The 21003-nt window shown below is 45.3% G+C and overlaps 1 protein-coding gene across 6 annotated transcripts in view; it reads right to left on the reverse strand.

Moving 5' to 3' along the window:
• Positions 1-21003, reverse strand: part of SZRD1 (SUZ RNA binding domain containing 1) — a 30566-nt gene that overhangs the window by 9123 nt on the left and 440 nt on the right. For 2 of the 6 annotated variants that reach the window (XM_051988449.1, XM_051988448.1), the window contains exon 1: positions 17391-17466. The exons of 2 other annotated variants lie outside the window; for them this stretch is intronic. In XM_051988449.1, the coding sequence (XP_051844409.1) occupies positions 17391-17441 (51 nt within the window). In that variant the 5' untranslated portion in view covers positions 17442-17466. Of the gene's footprint in view, positions 1-17390; positions 17467-21003 lie in introns of those variants that run through there. 2 more of the 6 variants (XM_051988453.1, XM_051988452.1) reach the window with 1 other exon arrangement.

The raw sequence follows: 21003 nt of genomic DNA on the forward strand, positions 1-21003 counted from the left end.
TATTATTGTGGAAGTACTTTTGACCTTATGGATTCCCTGAAAGGCTCCTGGAGGTCCCTGGAATACACCAAGAAATGCCACTACAAAGACAAAACCCTACATCTACCAAATATTGTCAAGAAAGAAAAGTGGGCTAGAAGAACCCATGCTGGGAAGCCAGAAGATTTGAACATCAGCCATCCCAACTTGAATTCATTTCGTTAACTCAAAAAGCATTGGTAAGTATCCATTATGTGCCAGGGACACAAAGTCAAAAAAAAAAAAAAAAAAAAGAAACAGTCCCTTTCCTCTTGGAATTTCTATTCTAATAAAGAAACAACACAGACACAGAAGAGGAGCCAGGCAGGTGAAGTGACTCCCTGGAGGATGCTGATGGTTGGGCTGGGGAAAGATTGAGAAAAGGGCTCCTGGAGGAAGTAGAACTGGAGATGGATCATGAATGGGGCCAGGAGCCGGAATGCCATGTTTAGAGAAGAGCAAGGTGAGTCAATTTGCCTGGAGTATAGAGGGTACAAGGAGGAGCAACAGAAAGTCTTTTTAAGACTAAAATTTGTATTAAAATATGGTTCTAGTTTCTTGTTGCCCACTACCAACGTTGCCCACGGAAGCTTTTGGAAGCAAGGGCCTGGATGAGCCATGTGTTTGGTGACTTGTGGAGGACCAACTGGAAATAGGAGAGAGGAGGCAGATGCAGTAATTAGTCCAGGTAAGAAGTGAAGTTGTGAGCCAGGGTGCTCATCATGTGTGCATCAAGGGAGCCAACAAGAGGTAAATAAAAGGTGGAACCAAAGTTCCCACAATCCTCTATCTGGATGTAGATGGCTCTCTCCTTCACAAGATCATTGGAACTGGCCTGAATCATCTCACGTTGGAAAGTGTCACGTCCTTCAGAGTTGATCATCATATAATCTTGCTGCCACTCCACACACCTTTTAATGTATCTGGTCAGCAGTTCATAATAGACTAATCCCAAGTATTATTTCTCCAACCAGGATACCCCTGACAACTTATGCTTTGAAGGAATAAATGAAGCCTAAACTTTGCTATGTTTCCCAATGGTGAGGCTCAAACACTCTTGAAGAAACCATTTTCAAAGAAAACAGGCTCAAAGCCTTGGACCAAGTAACCCAGCTAAATAAAGGGTGAAATGAACAAATAAAGGGGCACCACAAATGTAGCAACTGGTGGTTTTCTGGTCTATTCATTCCTTAAGGGGCTTTATTTCCTTTCCTGAAGATGCTAAGCTCAGGGGTATATATAGTCTATGCAGCCCTTGGCAGCCCTCCCACACGGATGAGCTCTCGGCCTCTGTCCCCTCCGAGTGCAGAGAGCAGCCTAACAGAGCTGTGTCATTGTTGGAATCGCACGGAATCACAGAGTCCCTCCGTGCAGCAAAGCCCATTCCACTTTGGAGGAGCCTCTTATTGTGCATCTGGTTCTGACATCACTTTCACTTCTAAGTGTCCCTCCTCTCTCCCACCCCTGAGAAAAAAGGCAGCGGAGAAGCAGAACCACAAAAGGAAGCTACCACACATAGGGATCGACAGTGTGCAGCTTTCTCTGAAGGAGGGAGGGAAGTGTCCTTTCTCAGTGTTTCTCTAGGGCTGGGTTAAGTCTTTATAATTATACAGCTCTTTTCATAAAAGGAGGGAAAGATCCCACATGTACAAGAATGTCTGTGGCAGTCCTTTTGGTAGTGGCAAGGAACTGGAAACTGAGTGGATGCCCATCAATTGGAGAATGGCTGAGTAAATTATGGCATATGAATATTATAGAATATTATTGTTCTAGAAGAAATGATCAGCAGGAAGATTTCAGAGAGGCCTGGAGAGACTTACAGGAACTGATGCTGAATGAAATGAGCAGAACCAGATCATTATACATGCAACAACAAGATTATATAATGATCAATTATGATGAACGTGGCTCTCTTCAACAATAAAGTAATCCAGGCCATTCCAATAGACTTGTGATGAGGAGAGCCATCTGTATCCAGAGAAAGAACTATGGGGACTGAGGATGATCACAACATAATATTTTCATCTTGTCTTGCTTCCCCTTTTTGATTTGATCCTTCTTACACAGCATGATGATTACCGAAATATGTTTAGAAGAATTGCACATGTTTAACAGATATTGGATTCTTTACTATCTAGGGGAGGGAAGATGGAGAGAAGAGAGGGAGAAAAATTTGGAATACAAAGTTTTGCCAAAGGTGAATGTTGAACACTATCCTTGCATGTATTTGGAAAAGTAAAGTTATTATAAAATAAAAAATTAAAATAAATATTACACAGCTTTTACTGGTTAAGAAATCTGCTTTTCTAATGCCTCTCCAACCCCTCATTGTCCCCAGTGCTGCCCCACAGGTCCAAATGGAACTAGTTCAGTCCCTTCTCTGTACGATTGGCAGTCAAGTATATGAAAGCAGCAGCACAGCCTATCTCCATTAAGCTTTCTTCTCTTTCTTGCATGGTGCAGTATCTAGTCCTCGTTCTTTCTCCTCTGGATCCACTCCCATCTGTTAATGGCCTACCTAAAATGTGGAGCAAACAGACCGTGCCTGACAGAGAGCAGGACGCTCACGGATAGTCTGCCTAAACTAATGCATCCCAAGAATAGACAAACTCCCTGGGCTGCCAGGGCCTAACGTTGACTTCTGAGCTTACAATTCACTCAAAGTCCCAGATCTTCATAGGCTTGGTCCAGCCTTGCCTCCCAAGCCTGTACTTCCAAGACACCTCACAGTTTTCCATCAGGGAAGCCTGCAGAAATTATTGCATCATTGAGCATGAAGGGAATGGTATCTAGGCCATATAGCCTAATCCCTCCCTTTTTCAGGAAGTGGAGCCTCAGGGTAGTCCTAGAAGGAGGAATGGTCACCATTTGGGATCTTGACTCAATTTCACTTCATATAGAAGCCACAAGCCATGGAAGCTGTCATCCAAATAAACAATCAATGAGTTGAACCAGTCAAAGCTTAGAGGGCAGCTTGGTAAGTAATGAATCCGTCTAGAACAATAGCTTTGTGGGATAATTCACCTGAACTAAGGTGGCCTGATGACCTATGGCTGCTCTCTCACAAAGTGACTTTTCAGCTCACTGAATTAATGGATTCATTTCTGCCCCAAAGTGCTTCTCTTCTCTAGGATAGTGCTGAATAATGATGAACCAGTCTCATTTTACAAACTTGCAGTTGTTCATTAAGGACCTGAGTGATCAAGTTATACCAGTACGAAAAATACTGTTGACAATCTACAAAAATACTGTTGACAATTTACCTGGAAAAATGATTCCTCAGATTCTACTTGAAAATTTTCCTTGATCAGAATTTCTTTGTGTCCTGAAACAGCTTTGTCTAGTTCAGAGCAGCTCTAATTTTTTCAGTCTTTCCGATATTGAGCTAAAAAGCTGCCTAATGATACAAAGCAGTATAAGACCAATCCTTTATCTGCTCACCTAATCAAATGCTTCTATGTCTGCCACAATTTCTCCAGACAAAATTTCTGGCTTCTTCAACCAATGCACTCTGATCATGGCTTTAGACTGTTGGTGACTCCAAGTTTTCAAAAAAGCTTCTATTACCCTAATATGTCTTGGTAATGGATAGGACAGATGTAGCTTCTTTTACAATAAAGTGATGTCTGTAGAATAAGATTTTAGGATGTACACCAGTGATTTTTAGAAAATGCCCCAGGTTCATCAGCAACATAATAAGCAGTCCATCTTGGGTGTATCATTTTGGGGGAATAATTCCACAAATGATTAATCTCATCCATGAGTTGATTCTAGGAAGTTATTTCAGATTTTCTGACTTTTTCCCAAATTGTAAGGGTCCACCTTACTAAATTCCCTATCAGCTTCCTTAACCCTCTCTCCTCAGTACAGAATCCAACTACTAGAAATAGCAAAGAAACAGATCATCAGTTTGCTGATCTCACATCTATGATTACGACTTTTGGTATAACAGAAAAGAAAATTCCATAATTCAGTAAAGTGTACAACTCTGACTTCTGTGGAGGGCAGATTACAGTTAGCAGCTCTTTCAGGAAGAAAGAAAACCACACTCCAAATCTCAGCTGCTGAGTTTTTATTCTGGAATTCTTTTTGCCAAATGGATTTGGTGCATTTCTAAGCCTAGGGGCAGTGCTATCACTTAGAGAAAGCATTAGCTTTATGCCAAATCTTTACTATCTCTTACCCCACAAATCTAGATGAGAACCTGGGCTTAGCCTAAATAGGGCATATGATTGCTCTCCTTGGAGCTCCTAAAATTCATTACTAAATAACAGGGCAGAATGCTTCCTGGCCAGAAACAAAAGGCAAGGCAAGACGCTGGCTAATTCATTATCAGAGTTTTAAAAAGGGTTTCTTGCCCTTTCAAAGAAAGTCAATTAGCAGCCTTCCTTCATGTCCCAACATGCATCCTGAGGAGACCTAATCTCCAAACAGTAGAACTGTGCTCCAAGGCCTCACGCTGCTCAGCTTTAAGACCCGTTGTGTTGACTTCCTGGGCCTCATTCATTATGTTATTATTAGCAAGCTTGGCTCAGAGCCCCAGAGCTCAACTCCCCAGCCTGCGAAGCTGAGCTTTGCCCGAGTTTGGGGAGGCTGGGGATGCTCTTGGGAGTAGAGTCCCCTTCTTTACAGTTTTATTACCAGGCCTATCCCTGAGAATAGCAGCCACCATCAGCAACCAGTGTGGGAGAAGCAAACAATTGTCTGACCATTCTCAGGCCGTTCTATAGCAATCCATTCCTAGGGTCATTCTATTAAAAATAAGAGGACCTTAGATAAGCCAGTCTGCTCTCCTCAATAGATGAGGAACCAGAGGCCCACAGAGTTAAGTGAATCGGCTCAGGAGGTTTGGAAGCTTATCCGGTTCTAAAGCCTCTCCCCAAGTACCTGGGATGTTCCAGTTCACAAGGCCATACTATTCAGCAGTGATTACTGAGCAGGCCAAGGACCAAGGTGGCAGATCCCTTTACTTCATTCCCAGTCCAGTTTCTTAGTCAGCTGGTTCTCCTTTTGGGGTCCAATTGCTTCTCCTGCCAGTTTCATAAATCTGCCATTAACAGTCCCACCACCACCAACTCTAGGCCTGTTCCTTATAGGATTATGGGGCTGGAAGTAACCACAGAAACTGCCTGGTCCCATTCTCCCTAGACCCCTGCTGAGGAGGATGTCCCGATCCCTCATTCCTCTCAGGCTTGCTGGTGCCTAAGGAAACACCATGGGGGCACCCCCTCTCCCCCCAATCAAGGGTATCATTGCAGGCTGAGGATATAGTTCCAGAGCCCTTGCTATGTTGGTCCTTCATTCATCTAGTTCATTCAGATGTCTCTCTTCCAGGATTTCTCTTCCTCTGCTTCAATGCTCCCAAAGTAAGTTAAGGGTGGGCTTTGGACAATAAGAAAAAGGGGCTCCACATAAGAAACACTAGTTATTTCCTAAACCTTCCTGGAGTCAGAACAATTTTTGTTCACCTCACATTGGTCATGTTCCTTCTAGAAACTTGCACTTGAAAATCTACTTGAAATCATATGAGTTAGCAGTACCAATAAATAAAAGTGGAACTGCTAACAGCTTTCCACACTGGTTGTTGTAGAGAAAACAAAGCATAACCAGTGTTTAACATGTAAGGAGCACACTCCCAGTGAATTCATTGCTGCTCTAGTATTAGGCAGGGCCAAGCAGAGCCATCCAACCTGACCTAGACTGGTACATGCATTGTAAGGAACAAACAATACAGCCCTTGAGATTCTAAAGGGACAGAACTTACTAAGCTGAGAAAACCACCCCACAATCACTCCTTTTCCTTCAGTTCTTCATCAGAGTTGCTGCTGGCGTTCCCCGATCCCTGACCAAAAAAAGAAAACTATATGGGCCATGGTCCACAATTCAAAAATAAATGCAGTTGTGCCTTTGCCTGGCTGGTCAGAGGGACAGAACTTTTTCCAAGAGCCAAAGCATGGATTGAGAGCAAAGCTTTATACACCTCTCATTTAGACCCTCAGTTGTAGCATCCCAAATAAAAAGGGATGCCCAGTTTCAAATCTAGAAATGAACTGCTCTCTTGGAGAGGGACCAATGATGAAGCTTCTACTAGCTAAGTAAGGGAACATCTTAGTAGCAGTGCTCCTGGCCATCTCTGCATCTCTAATAATGTCCTTCACAAAGGATCACAACATCACAACTCAGGAGCTGGAAGCCCTCAGGGGCTATTTAGTCCAGCCTCTACCCCTACCTAGACCCTCTTTCATCATCTATGACCATTTCCAGAGGTGGCTGAATCCACTCCTAGAGAGTTCTCAGATTTAGGAAATCTTTCCTTTGTCAAGCCTAAATTTGTCTCATCACACCTAGTTAGTTTTCTTTAGGGCAAAACAGACTTCAAGACAGTTCTCAAGAAAGCCCCTTTCTTTCTTCTCCAATTTAAGCAGCTATAGTTTCTTCTCCTGTTCTTCAGACAAGTTTAGACCCTCGGTGAGCCATCCTGGCTTTCCCCTTCTGGAAACTCTCCAGTGAATCCAATGTCCTTGTTCAAACAAGGTCCTCAGAACTGCAAAGACATTCAGCAATGGGTCTGACCAGGGTGGAAGAAACATGGTCTCTGGGGACTATTATCTTCCTTGTCCTGGACACCAGTGCCCTATCCCCTGACCTCAGTTCAGCAGGAGAGTGCATTGGCTTTTTGGCTACTCCATACTACTTCTTATTACAGAAGAAAATTCCAGCTTATTTTCAGATAAAGTGCTCTGTAGCCATGCCTCCTTACCTTATTCTGTACTTGTGAAGTTAATTTTGTAAACCAGAGCACAAAAATTTTATATGCATGTCAAAGGTCATCTTTGTAGTTTTGGCTGAATAGTTTCTATTATAAAGCCTTCTCTGGATCCTGACTACCCCTAATGGATTAGCTCTCCTTCCCAGCTTTGGATCACCTGCAAATCATGCCCTCTATGCTTTTTTTTTTTTTAATTAAGTCCTTAATTAAAAGGGTAAACAGCAGAGAGCCAAACACAATTCCCTAGGGCACCCCACTGGAGACTTTCTGTCAAGCTTCTATCAAACCACAGTAGATACCCTTCATCTATAAAGTACCCACAAACTTTCTGGAAGAGGCAGGAAGGTGAGCTTACAGGACAGGTTCATGATGAAGACATCCTAGATCATTCTCTCAATTGCCTTCCCTGGATAAACTGTGCCTTGAACGTCAAGGTCACTGGCCTAGAATTGCTGATCTTTCCCAAGCCTGCAGTGCCTCTCGATTTTCCAAGGCCAATTCTTCCTTCATTGATTCTTGGGTGCTCTCTTCTTAAGTCTTACCAAGTATCAATTCCCTCTTTGGGCCATTTTTATTTCTATCCCTTATGGTCATGGTTGTTCTTGGCAGAGAAGAAAACAGTAAAATTTCCTGTGTATGATCAGCACCCAATTTATTCAGAGCAGGGGTCTTATACCTGGTTCTGACTTTCCCTCACCAGTGTGAATGTAGGGACTACTGAAAACCCTTCCTTTTTTGCACATCTCTTTTTCAAAGTCCCAGCTGGCTAATGAGTTTCCTGTACATCCACACTGGTTTCTTAGGCAATTCTAGCTTTTGTTTTTTAGTTCCTCTTTATGCCTTCAAAATTTCACTTGGAGAGTTTCCCATTTCTCTTGATCTTTCGCTGTAGAATCATAAGCCATGGGATCCTGAATGGACTTTTTTCCCCCCAGACCTAGAAAACCTATCAAACAATTGAGCTTCCCTCTCCTCTGTCCCAATGCTTACTCCCACCACCACCCCCAGTTCCTCAACAATCCCTACTGTCATGAAATTCCTTGGATCAAGGCCAATATTACTTGCCTCCTTGGTTTAGCCTGTCTTGTTTGCCGTCTATACCTGGTGCCCTTCATATGTAGAGATGAGGCCATGGATTTTTACCAAGGGCTCCCTTCTTGGACTTTGTCTTGGGCAAACTTCTAGGTACTCTACTGCTATAGTAACTCTGTAGGAATCTGACGGGATAGTTTTATTTTTTTGCCTTCCATTTCAGGAAAAGTAAATTCTCTGCCAGAGATGCTTTTTATAAATCATAATCTTATAATACCTTAAAGAATACCCAATTCAAATTCCTTCTCCCCCCATTTACAAGTGGGAAAATGGATTTCCTGAGTAAGTTGATGGTCCTAGTCCTCTTCTCTCTATATAGATGCTGGAAGACAACAGAGAGGAAAGCCTGCACACCTGCCATAATGTAAAGCATGTTAGGAGAGGCCCAGTACATTTCAATATGGTAGACCCTATTTCCAAACAAGAAAGTTCTTGAGACCAGACCTCTTGGAGTTGCTCCAGACCTGTAAAACCAAACAGATAGTGGGAGATTGCAAGGGAACAATCCCTTAACTAGGTGGTACTCCAGATTAATTATCAAAAAGCATAGAAGCTGCCCATATACAAGTCAAAGACACTGTGTGCCTCCCAAAGAGACCAGGCAGGAAATACGTGGAGTCATTTCTGCTTCTTTACTATTGCCAAAGAGTGGCAACAGTGGGCAAAGTCTTGTTGGGAAGGGAAAAACAACAAGCAGCTAGCTCCTTTAAATGAAGCATCTTGGAAGAACTACACAAAATGAAGGCTGGATCCATTCAAGTGAAGTTTTAATTCATGGTCTTCCGGATCCTGTGGTAGCCCTTAAGTGGCTGCAGTTCATGGGTTTTCAATTCAATTAAATAGATTAAATAGAAAGCTCTCCATTTCTAAGAATCCCAGGTGGGGTGGCTAAAAGAATGTGGTTTTGCTCTCCCCTTTGAAGAATTTTTTAAAAGTCCTTTTTCTACCCAAAAGAGTAAGGTCCCAGTAGTGTTGTCTCTCTATAGTGCACATTAGGAAAGGAGACTGATTAATCCCCTATTAAAAGGAAAGAAAAACCATCATTTCATTGGCACAATGCAGTCCTAATCCATTAGTTATGAATCAAAATTATTTTGCTTACAAGAAAACTTACTAAGTTATTCTCCAAGTTATGGTTTTATGTTTTTAAATAAACAGGCAGCCAAAAGAACACTTTACGCCTTTGGATTCTAATGCATTTAACTTGTTAATACTCTGATCAGAGGAAGAAATAAGCAGACCCAGCTTTGCCAACAGGAAGTAGGCAGAAGTCTCCAAAGAGTTGGTCAAGTACCTTAGCTAAAGGTTGGTGGCTGAGACTACCGAGTCAGTGGCCCCTCAATAATATCTCCTTAGAGGAGACTGTAGAAAAAGAAAAGGAGGCAGATGGATATCAAAGATACTTTGGAACCAGTGGGAAGCCAAACCAGAAAGCAGAAAATGGCTTTTTGAAAGCCTAGGAAGAGATGCTGTCCCACATCGTCCTTCCCCAGAAACAGATTGTCACTTTGTCTTTTAGAAGGTCCTTTCTGAGAACCAAGGCTCCTGAGAAAGACTGTGTTTAGCTGTATTTATCACTCTTCTTAGGAGGGAATGCCTGCTATTTCCTCTGTTGTGCTGCTGGGCCTTAAGAACTCAGGAAATGGCTCCCTCAATCTGGGGAGCAGCAGCTTACAAGAGGGAAAAAGGAGATGGGAAAACTGGAGCCTGCTTTATTGCCACAGACTAAAATTTCTGGTGAAAAGAGCTCTGTGCTATTCCACATTAACAAGTCCCATTCCTCCCATTTTAATCCAATTCATTCCAATAAATACTTATCAAGTGTCTACTGTTAGACAATGCTATGTCTGGCACTGGAGAGACCTGGGTATGGCAGAAGCCTGCTCTCAAAATATTTATGGGTAATAAATAACTATGAAGGAAACTGAGTCCAAAGGAAGGGTTCAGGTAAGGAGGGGAACCTTTCCCCCAAGTGATACAAAGTCTCGGATTAGAAAGTTTTCCAAGGAAAGTGATGTCAGAGTTAGGTCTTAGACATGTCAATGGTGTCACAGTCCAGTCCAGCAGAAGGGACAGAGAAGGCTCTATGTTGGAAACAAGTATCAGCCAGACTGAGGAGAGTCTTGAATGCCAAAATTGTTTTATGCTTAATTTAGTGCTGCAAGTCCCTGAAGGTTTCTTAAGCAGAGAAATGATGTCATTATAGTGATCTATTTGGAAGATGACAACTGGAGAAGAGGGGTCAGGAGCCCCTTACCATAGTCGGGAGTAAGGGTCCAAGGGTGGTGGCAGCTCTGGGAATGGAGAGAAGGGGCCACATGGCAGAGGCACCCAGAGATCCCAGGTAAGAAGGATACAGGGCAACACTGCCAGAGAACGAAGGAGACAAGCATGCTGCATCCTCCCAATAATCCTGTGAACACCCATAGACAAGCAGTAGATCTAATGTCGACCTTGAAGCCACAGGGGCTGGGACAGATTCAGATGATCTGAGAGGACAAGTCAGGAGTTGTCGCGGGGAGAATCCTGGTCAGGAAAGCAGGGCAGGAGCAGCGTGGGGCCTCAAGGAGAGAAGGGAATGACCTTTCTGAAGGGGTTCCAATGTCCTAGATTGGGCCAGGTTGCAGCCGAGGGCTCCTCAATGGGACCAGGGTTTGGGGCAAAGAAGCCCTCAAAGACAGAAGAGCTGTGTTTGAGAATGGAGCATCCCTCCCCCCCTCCCCCCAGCACCTCCCAGGGCCTCTGTAGGCACAGGCCCTGCAATCAGGCTCAGGAAAGGGCGAAGAAGAGAGCCAAGGAAAAACTGATCATTCTGCTCTGGGGAGAGCTGGAGAACATACAGATGTACACACACCCACACCCGGACAGACAACCAAGACCAGTGATGCAGGAATTAGGCAATTTATAGAATGCGCTGAAGGAGTGAAAAACTAGTCCCTGCACGTGCGACTCGAGCGGGCCCAAAGGGGCTGCAGGCAGAGGGAGCATGACACTGGGCATCCAGTGGCAGAATTCTAGAGCCCCCTCACAAAGTCAGGCTTTGCATAACCCTTGGCAGATCTAGAGGCAACTATCCAGTCCTGTCCCAAGTCAACAGTTTGTGCTCTAATTTATCCGTAGCATCTCTCAGTGTACAAACTGTCACACACAATACATCACATGGTATTAGACCCATTCTACAGACAGAGAGAGAGCTCCAGAGAACGTCTGCATTGACCAGTGATGTGGCTGGAATTGGGGCTTCCCGGGGCCACAGCAGGGGGGAGGGCTCTGGGATCAGCCACAGACAAGATGCCGCTTCCTTCTAGGGCACAGTCCCCAAGCATTTGCCATGTGCTCAGAGCCAGAAGACACAGGAAGGCAGTCACAACCCTCCCTTAGGAAGCGCCCCCCCTCCCCTACAGAACAAGATCTGTCCGCACCAGACAGAAAAGCAGGCGTTTGGAAAGCTGGCAGAAGGCGCTGGCAGTGGCCGAGCTGGGTCTCCAGGAAAGGAAGCCAGAGGCCGGGAGCAGCTCTGCACAGGTATCCCTTGTGTGCCCACTCTCCTGGACAATGGGACTCTGTCTTTGCTTCACACAGGGCTGGCTGCGGCCGGCTCCTCCCCGACTGGCTCAGCGCTCCCTCCAGGGGCTCGTCTGGGGCTAGGAAAGAGCTCACAAGGCCCTTTTCTAATTCTAAAACCTGGGATCACCGGAGCTGAGGATTCCAAAGCTGCCACAAATGTTCACTGCCCTGAAACAATGATTCTAGTCTCTTCTCTCTGGAAGGGAAAAGAGAAAACAAAGTGTGGGTCCTCACTCTTACTGCCAGCCCATGAAGAGGACTTGGGAAAGGGCTCTTTCCATCATGGCTACCATGTGCACTGGAAAACAGGCAGGGCAAGACAGACATGGCAAAGAAATCTCTGCAATTGGAAGGAAGTCAGGAAATCGACTTTCCACTGCTGGCGCTTATTATCCCTATGGTTCTGGAGAAGTCCTCTCTCCTGGACAAGCTTAGTTTTTACATCTCTGAAATGGAAATAATACTATCTGCCCTAAAGCTTGTGACCTCTACAGCACTAATGAAAGGCATGGACCATGTGAAGGTCTGGAGGAGTGGCCACCTCCTCTCCAAGCCCAAGGGCCCATCTTTTGCCCACCCACTCAAGCAAGGTTCTCCAGACTTCGCCATGATCTCTTGGGCCAGAGCTGGTAGCTTAGCATGGCCAAATGACCCAATGGGAACTGCAACCTGGATCTCCCACAACAGTAAACCAGCTTCAAAAACAAGATCAACATTGACTTGACTTGTTTCCCTGGTCACAAAGATTACTTCCAACTGTCAAATGTTGTTTGTTTGTACCACACAGATTTATTTAAGCCAACAAAGGTAATTTAGACTTTAGAACAGCTCAATCTCATGTTTTCTGCCCCTTTGCCAACATTCCCTGCCCTGTCCCCAATGAATTTCATTTTAAAAAGGATTTCCACTATAAACCCCCGTTAAGGCCTATTAGAATCCTAAGTGTTTTTTAGGGATAGCCCACCAATCAATGGTATAATCTGCCCACTTCCCATGCCATTGTCTTCTACCTAGTTAATTGCTAATACCCTTTTCTTTACTAAAAACCACATGGATTTAGCCTGCTCCTATTCTCAGTATAATAAAATCTTTCTCCCCTTGGGGGGAAAAAGTCTTTCCTTGGTAATAAGGAGCTAAATTCTTTAAATATCCCTTTGTTAAGGTTAAGGTATTTTGGGGGAAAAGTTTTAGGAAATTTTTATAAGAGATAAAATTAGCTAAGGCCCACGTGAAAACCATTCCATCAACAGAAATAACGTCTCAAAGCTAATCTTCCAGTTTCCAAATATAATTTTAGCTTCCCATCAATGTAATGGAAATACTACTTGTACTGTGACTGATCTCACTGGGCCATTGTTGGAAACTGCTTTGTAAACAGTCAAAGGCAACAGAAAGGTGAGCCACAGACTATTATTTAAGGAGAATTACAAAGGCCCAGAAAACAGATGGATATGCCAAAATTTCCAAGTTGGAAATTTTAAGTTAATGCTCTACTTTAGGGTAACCAAAAGGAGGTAAAGGGAATTTGTCCAACTCCCTGTAGAAAAATAAAACTAAATTCCTCTCAACTTTTCTGAAGGGAAATGTCAAGAATTGGAGCTTCAGATGAGACTGCTTCTCTAGTTTACAATTTTGTTTATAATTTCCAGGGGTTACTCCTGTAACGGTAGCAGTGGCTCCCTTGGGCAGCTTGCTTCCTGGACATTTTCCTGGTGGCTGGGGTAAAGTGACCTGGGTTTCAAATGTGAAAATGATGTCCCTTCACTCTACACTAAGAACCTCCCTACTTCTGATTCCCCAGGACCAATGAATAGTGTACATTTACAAGAATAGCATGGTTGGAGCTAATGGTAAAGGATCTGCAGGCAGAGGATTGGATTAGTTGGGGACCTACTAATTTGCCTGTAAAATGAAGGGGGAATGGACTTTTTAAAAAATCTCATTCATTCCAAGTCTAAATCTATGACCCTATGATTAAAATCCTTCAATCCCAGAAAAAACAAATGGGTTATGCACCAGACTCATTACTGCATGTGCACAGATTCAAAATAATGAACTAGTCAGTCTAAGATGGGATTTAAACCTCAAGTTCCAGGATACCACATCCCCTTACCAGACTACTTCTAATCAAGTAGTAATCATAGGTAACATTTATAAAATATTTTAAGTTTTTCAAAATGTTTTACAATTATTATCTCATTTGGACTATTATTTTCATTTTACAGATGAGGAAACCGAGGCATACAGAGCCATGACAAACTCAAGGTCACACAGCAAAGAAGTGTTTTGAGGGCAGATTTGAATTCAAGGTCCAGTGCTCTGTTAGAATTCATTCAGAAGATATATGAAACAGCTAAAATAAGATTTAGGATTATTGGAATCTCCATAAGCAATAGTGATGGATAAGTTTTAAATCAGGAAAATGTGGGTAAGAATCTCATATTTGACAAGTACTAACTACAAGACAACAAGTCAATAAGCCTCAGTTTTCTTATCATTAAAATAATTAATAACTATTTATTAGGCCCCTATAATGACTACTTGGAGGTAAAAGACAAGCTGTCAGAGAGCTCACAATCTAGAGAAGGCATAGGCCACGAGTTTTGTTATAAAGCTCAAAAGAAAATATGTAAATCACTGTAAGGTTCAACAGGCTATATAAATTTTAATTATTACTGTTACTACCTGCTACCCATTCTACTGCACAAAACTGCTGGGATACAATCAAAACAGAAGGAAGAATAATTAGCCAATCTCCAAGATGATATAAGGCCAGAACAAGAGACCATTCCCAATGAGGTGATGGGGCCAATAGCCATGTCTCAATTCCCTTATCCAGGTAAGGTCTCTAGGGTAAGCTCCTACTTCCTTCACCTGGCCAGGCCCCACCCCCACAAACTCCCAAAACAAAGGTATGATACAACCCAATTCAATAACCATTAATTGAGTTCCTAACACATCAGTCAGCACATAGGGCAAAGATAGATTAAAGGAAAGAAAATTACTTTGGCAATATCATACACCGGATCAAAGAGGCCAGCCAGGCTCCAAGGCCGAAAGCCTGGGTTAGAGATTCTGCCACACTAGCTTTGGACCAGTCACCAACTCTCTGCAAACCATTTTCTTCACGTGCAAATTAGAGTTAAGACTAGATCATCTTTCAGAGTTCTCCTCTGAGTTCTGTATCCAAGACCCTCTAAATCTGTGCCATCTTTCATCACAGGAAAACATGAGAAACCTTAAAATGGGAGCTAATAAAATAATATGTTTGGGGAGGTGCAAATATGAGGAAAACAACTCCAACTGGATGTTCTACTGAAGCCTCAATTCCAACATCATTTTATAGGAAGCACATCTTGGAACAAGGAAATAAAGGCAAATGAGACTAGCACCTTCCTGTCTTATTATCTCCAGATGTATAAGGCTAAGAGTTTAATCTGAAGGTCTCCTCGTGGAGACAAGTAGGTGCCAAACTGGATAGTGTTTGGCTTGGACTCAGAAGGCTCATTTTCCTGCATTCAAATCCAACTTCTGACATCCTAGCTGTGTGGCCCTGGGCAGGTCAGCCTGTTTGTCTCAGTTTCCTCATCTGTAAAATGAGCTAGAGAAGGAAATGGCAAAATCACTCCAATATTTTGCCAAGAAAACCTCAAATGGGGTCACAACTAACAATTAACAGATCGAAGATCTAATTGTAACAGAGCAAAGAGCATTAGATTGAAAGTCAAACATGAATTTGAATTCAGGTCCTTTCTTTATTATGTGATCTTAAGCAAGGAAGCTAACCTCTCCAGGTTCATGTCACCATCCAATACATCCAGGGAGGGTTGGATGCAGTCAGCTCTAAGGTTCCCTTCAAGTCTGAAGTCGACACAATGAGGCAACTTAACAGCTCTTCCCAGCAGAGTGGCGTATTGAACTGGGATTAACTGTAAGCTTCCAGAAAGCAGGGAATAACTCTGATCTTTCTAGGCATCCCTATCAGAAGTGACCGGTACATAGTAGGCGCATAACAAATATTTCACACTTGGTTCATCTTCCAAGCCAGCCATTAAACTGGTTGCACAATCTCAGGCAAGTCAGTTCCTCAGTGGACCCCATTGAGGGGATTTTCTCTTTGGTAGAATGAAGCAATGAGAATTCAGTCTTGAAGTCCAAAAGTTTCAATTATCTAAATTCTGTAGAAAATAATTTCCTGCAGTATAAGAGTATGGAATTGAAATCTGACAGCAAGAATTCATTAACCCACGTGTTGGGTATGAGCAGCAGTATAGACTTTTTTTTAAAGTTCCTGTTCTCAAGGATCTTACATTCTATTAGGGAAATCTAAAACCTAGATTGGGAATGCAATGACTGGTTCTAGTCTCGGGTAAAAAGACAAAACAAAACAAAACTCGCTACGGGCTTTAGTTTTCCCACCAGTAAACAAAAAAAGGTTAAATTAAATTTCAAAGGTCACTTCCAACTTTAATAGTCTACAGATTCTATGAGTCATTCCAATTCCAGGTATGATTTTTCTAGGAAGTGATGTAATCAATGAAGATATAAGTGGGATTTTCATTCATTCGCAAAAATTGGTAGTAAATTTTAAAAGGGGGAGGGGGACTGCATTCGTGGAACTGACGATTCCCAGCAAAGCGCCCGCAGCGAGGACACACAGGAAGCCAACGCTTTAGCCAAATCCACAAGTCCCAGCGCATTCGAGAGGCGCTCGTGGGGGGCCGGCCGGGGGCGGAGCGGCGGAATCCCCCCAACAAAAGAGCGAAGCAGCGAGTGCCAATCCCGGCCACTGGGAGAAAGGGAGACCCGAGGCGGAAGGCGGGCGCGGGGAAGCCACGTTTCCACCTCCAGGCCCGGCCACGCCAGGCCAAGGATTCCTGCCTACCTCGTCCCCACCCAGCTCTCCAGGGCCTGTAAAGATACACTTTTTCCAATCAGAGAAACACAAGCCAACCGCTCTTATCAAGCGCCTACTGTGTGCAGGCGCCGGGAGCACAATCAGTGCCTGGTCCTTTGCAAGCGGCCCCGCCAAGGGGAGCACCCCTTTCCTCTTACCCAACCAAGAGCCGGCCGAACTCCCCCGCCCCGGCCAAGGGAGGGAGGGGGGGCGCGGCTTTTCAAGTTCAAGGGCGCCGGGCATCCCCAGCACGCTTGGGACGCGCAACACAAACTCGCTACCGTAATTGCGGCTCGGAATCCCCCGCGCACAAGCACCCTTGGGGCGGCCCACCCCAAACTCGGCAGCCCCTCCCCCACCGGGCTTCCGGACCCCCTCCCCCCAGCTCGGGAGGCTCCCGAGCGCGGGCACTTCCCGTCCACGCCCCGACCCCGCCACCGCCTCTAAGCGGCCTGGCCCGGCGGGCAGAGGGGCCCCGAGCTTCGGGGCCACGAGCACGCGGCGAAGCCTGCCAGGAAGGCATCGCGGACTGGGCTCCCCCAAAAAGTCCCAGCCCTCCCCCCAGATCTGCAGCCCTCCACTCTGGAGGCGGCGCACTAGAGGAGACCGAGTTTCCACTCCCGCGCCCCGGCGCCTCCACGCCTGGGCCACGGAGCGTGCCCGGCCGCCCACGTTGCCCCACGGCGGGGCAGGGCAGGCCCCACCAAGTTTAAAATGGTGCCTCGCGGGGTGGGGCGGGAGCCTCGGGGGCAGTCCGGGCTCCAGGGAAGGAAAGGGGAGAATCCCGGCAGGCAGGGCAGCCCCCCGGGGGTCAGCAGGGCCCCGCACGCCCGGGGACTCCCCGAGAGAGGCCAAGAGGGAAAAGAGCGCGGCCCCTTTAAGAGGCCTTCAAGGCGCTCAGGGGCCCGGGGCCTCTTCTCTTGCCCCGGTCCGGCGTGGAGGGTACCCTTCCCCAGAAAAAGCCATCTCCCCGGACCCGGTCCCCCGAGGCTTCCCCTCACGCCAGGTCCCGCCCGGCCCAGTCCCGGGTCGGCGGCTCCTCCTTACCCCACTGTCGGCCGCCTCCTCCCAGCTCTCAGCGACCTCCTCATCTTCCATCTTACTCGCCGCTTCCCCCCCCCCCCCCGCGCCTGCGCCCTGCGCCCTGCACCCCCGCCCCCCCGCGCTGGCGGCGCGCCTCCGCCACGGGCGCGGGCGCGCACGGCATCTCGGGCCTCCGAGGCCCCGTCTCCGCCCCCGGCCACGCCCCCACCCCGAGGTCCCGCTCATTCAGCTCCCGGAAGAGGTCCCGGGCCAGCGTGCACGCGTTGCAGCTGGCGGTCCTGTCTAGAAAGGGCAGCAAAGCCTTTCAGACGCCATCTCTCTTAAGGGCAGGTAACCTTACTACGGGGCGACAAAAGCAAAGTCCAAAGATGTAGGGATTTTGAGTGTGGGCAAGTGACTCTTGCGGCGCCATGTTGTCTGAGGGTCGCGAAGTTCTAAGAACTTTTCGTCCGTGTTTGAAGCTCTTGGTCAGTGTACAAGTATTTCCAAGCCTAGCACTGTGTTCCCAAAAAAAGCCAAACCCAGTCCCTGCCTTCAAGGAGCTTTCAATCTAATAGAGAAGAAAACATGCAAACATCTGTGTACCAACAAACTATAGAATAAATGGGAAATAATCAATAAAGACAGGCAGAAAAGGAGTTGGGGAAAATGAGAAGGGAAGTCATTCTAGATGAAAGGGGGTGGACTAGATCCCACCAACAGAGAGACACAGAGACAGAGAGAGAGAGAGACAGAGACAGAGAGAGAGAGAGAGAGACAGAGACAGAGACACAGAGAGAGACACAGAGAGAGAGAGAGAGACAGAAAGAGACCAGAGAGAGAGAGAGAGAGAGAGAGAGACAGAGAGAGAGAGACAGGGAGAAAGAGAGAGACAGAGAGAGAGAGAGACACAGAGAGAGACAGAGAGAGAGAGAGACACAGAGAGAGACAGAGAGAGAGAGAGACAGGGAGAGAGACAGGGAGAAAGAGAGAGAGAGAGAGACAGAGAGAGACAGAGAGAGAGAGAGACACAGAGACAGAAAGAGACCAGAGAGACAGAGAGAGAGAGACAGGGAGAAAGAGAGAGAGAGAGAGAGACAGAGAGAGACAGAGAGAGAGAGAGACACAGAGACAGAAAGAGACCAGAGAGAGAGAGACAGGGAGAGAGACAGGGAGAAAGAGAGAGACAGAGACAGAGAGAGACACAGAAACAGAGAGAGACCAGAGAGAGAGAGACAGAGACAGAGAGAGAGACCAGAGAGAGAGAGAGACAGGGAGAGAGACAGGGAGAATGAGAGAGAGAGACAGACAGAGAGACAGAGACAGAGAGAGACCAGAGAGACCGGAGAGACAGAGAGGGAGAGAGACAGGGAGAAAGAGAGAGAGAGACAGAGAGAGAAAGAGAGAGAGACCAGAGAGACAGACCAGAGAGAGAGAGAGACAGACAGACAGACAGACGGAGAGAGACAGACAGAGTGAGAGACAGAGAGAAACAGAGAAAGAGAGAGACAGACCAGAGACACAGAGAGAGAGAGAGAGACGGAGAGACAGAGACAGAGAGACAGAGAGAGACAGAGAAACAGAGAAAGGGAGGAATGAGAAAGAATGAGAAACAAAGGAAAGAGAGACAGAGAGAAAGAGGCAGAGGAGACAGAGACAAAGACAGAGAGAGACACACAGAGAGACAGAGACAGAGAGAGAGAGAGACAGAGAGAGACAGAGAAAGGGAGGAATGAGAAAGAGAGACACAGAGAGAGAGAGAGAGACAGAGAGAGAAGGCTGGAGTTGGGAAATCCCTCTCAGATGCCCCATTTAAGGAAAGGGCCCAGGGCATCTGTCTCTTCATTGCCCACCTGCCTGCCCTCCCTGGGCGTCATCATTGCCTCCAAAAACTCATCTTCCAACTAGATGAAGCTCACACTTCTCTATCCCTCCAGCCCGTGTGCTTCCCCCTCACCCCCCCTCACCTCCCCCTCCAGTGGACTAGGTGGGAGATGGACAGTGGGGAGTTCCTCCCAGATCCTCCACTTAAGGAGGCAGCCATCTCGTTATTTCCTACTCTCCTGGGACCTCACTATGCCATTCTTTGTATCTCCGAAGTGCTGGCAACATAGTAGGCACTTAATAAATGTTTGTTACTAGCTGCTGGAAGAAGGGAAGTGGGGGTGTAGAATATGTAGGGCTTTGAATATCAAATAAGGATTTTATATTTGTTCCTGAAGGTGATAGGGAGTTTGCATGTGGTTGGAGGTCTGGGGGAATTAGAGAAGAAGTTTATTTCAGAAAATTACTTAGGACACTAAGTGAAAAATAGATTGTATTGGAGAGGAAATTTGAAGAGCCACCTGCAGACTACAGCAGTAGTCCAGGCACCAGGTGATGAGGATCTGCACCAGAATGGTGGCAAGGTGAGAGAAGAGGCTTATTTTAGGCTTGTTTGTTTTTAAAGACGTTGCAAAAGTGAAATTGACAGCCCTTGGTGACATTGGACATGGGGGTATAGGGTAAAATATAGTAAGCAATCCAGCATATCACCTAGATTTTGAGGCTGAGGCATTGGGAGGATGATGATACAATCTACAGCAATAGGGAAGCGGCTGGGGCTGGTTTAAGGGAAAAAATAATGAGTTCAGTTTTGGAGATGTTGAGTTTACGTCTATAGGAAATCCAATTTAAGATGTCTCTTAGGCAACTGGAGATTTAGAGGCTAGAGATCAGCAGAAAGATTAGGGCTAGACAAGTGGATCTGAGAATGATCAACATAGAGGTGATAATTGAAACCTTGAAAAGTAATGCGATCACTAGGTGAAGTAATCTAGAGGGAGAAGAAAAGAGAGCCTATGACAGAGCTATGGGGGATATTCATAGTTAAAAGGTGGGACCTGGAAAAGGATGTAGTCAAGGAGATAGAGAAAGTTCAGTCAGATAGATAGGAAGAGAACCAGAGAAAAACAGTGTGACAGAAAAATAAAGAGAAAAAAATTAAAAGAGAAGAGAGAGTGGTCAGCAGTGGCTACAGAGAGTGAAAAAGGATGAGGACTAAGAAAACGCATTGATTTGGTGATTAAGAGATAATTGGTAACTTTCCAGTTGAATGATGTGGTTGGAAGTCAGATTGCAGAGATAAGAAAAGTGAAAAGAATAGCTATGTGATATTGAATAGATCATTCAATCTCTGCCTCAGTCTCTTTAACTGTAAAATGGGAATTGTTGTAAGAATCAAATAAGATATTTGCAAAGTGCTTATCATTGCACTTTGACTCTTTTTAACGATGAGATGATTCAGGCCAATTCCAATAGACTTGTAATGAAAAGTGCCATCTGCATCCAGAGAGACAACTATGGGGAATGAATGTGGATCACAACATAATATTTCACCTTTTTGGTTGTTATTTGCTTTCTTGTTTTTCTCTTTTCTCTTTTTTTAATCTGATTTTTCTTGTGTAGCATGATAAATGTGGAAATATGTTTAGAAGAATTGCACCTGTTTAACCTGTATTAGATTACTTGCTGTCTAGGGAAAGAGGAAGGGAGAAAAATATGGAACACAAAGTTTTGCTAGGGTGAACGTTGAAAACTGTCTCTGCGTGTATTTTCAAAAATAAAAAGCTATTGTAAAAACATATTAAAATAGAAA

Source organism: Antechinus flavipes, chromosome 3 (assembly GCF_016432865.1).
Source record: "Antechinus flavipes isolate AdamAnt ecotype Samford, QLD, Australia chromosome 3, AdamAnt_v2, whole genome shotgun sequence".
In the NCBI taxonomy this organism is placed as follows: Eukaryota; Metazoa; Chordata; class Mammalia; order Dasyuromorphia; family Dasyuridae; genus Antechinus; species Antechinus flavipes.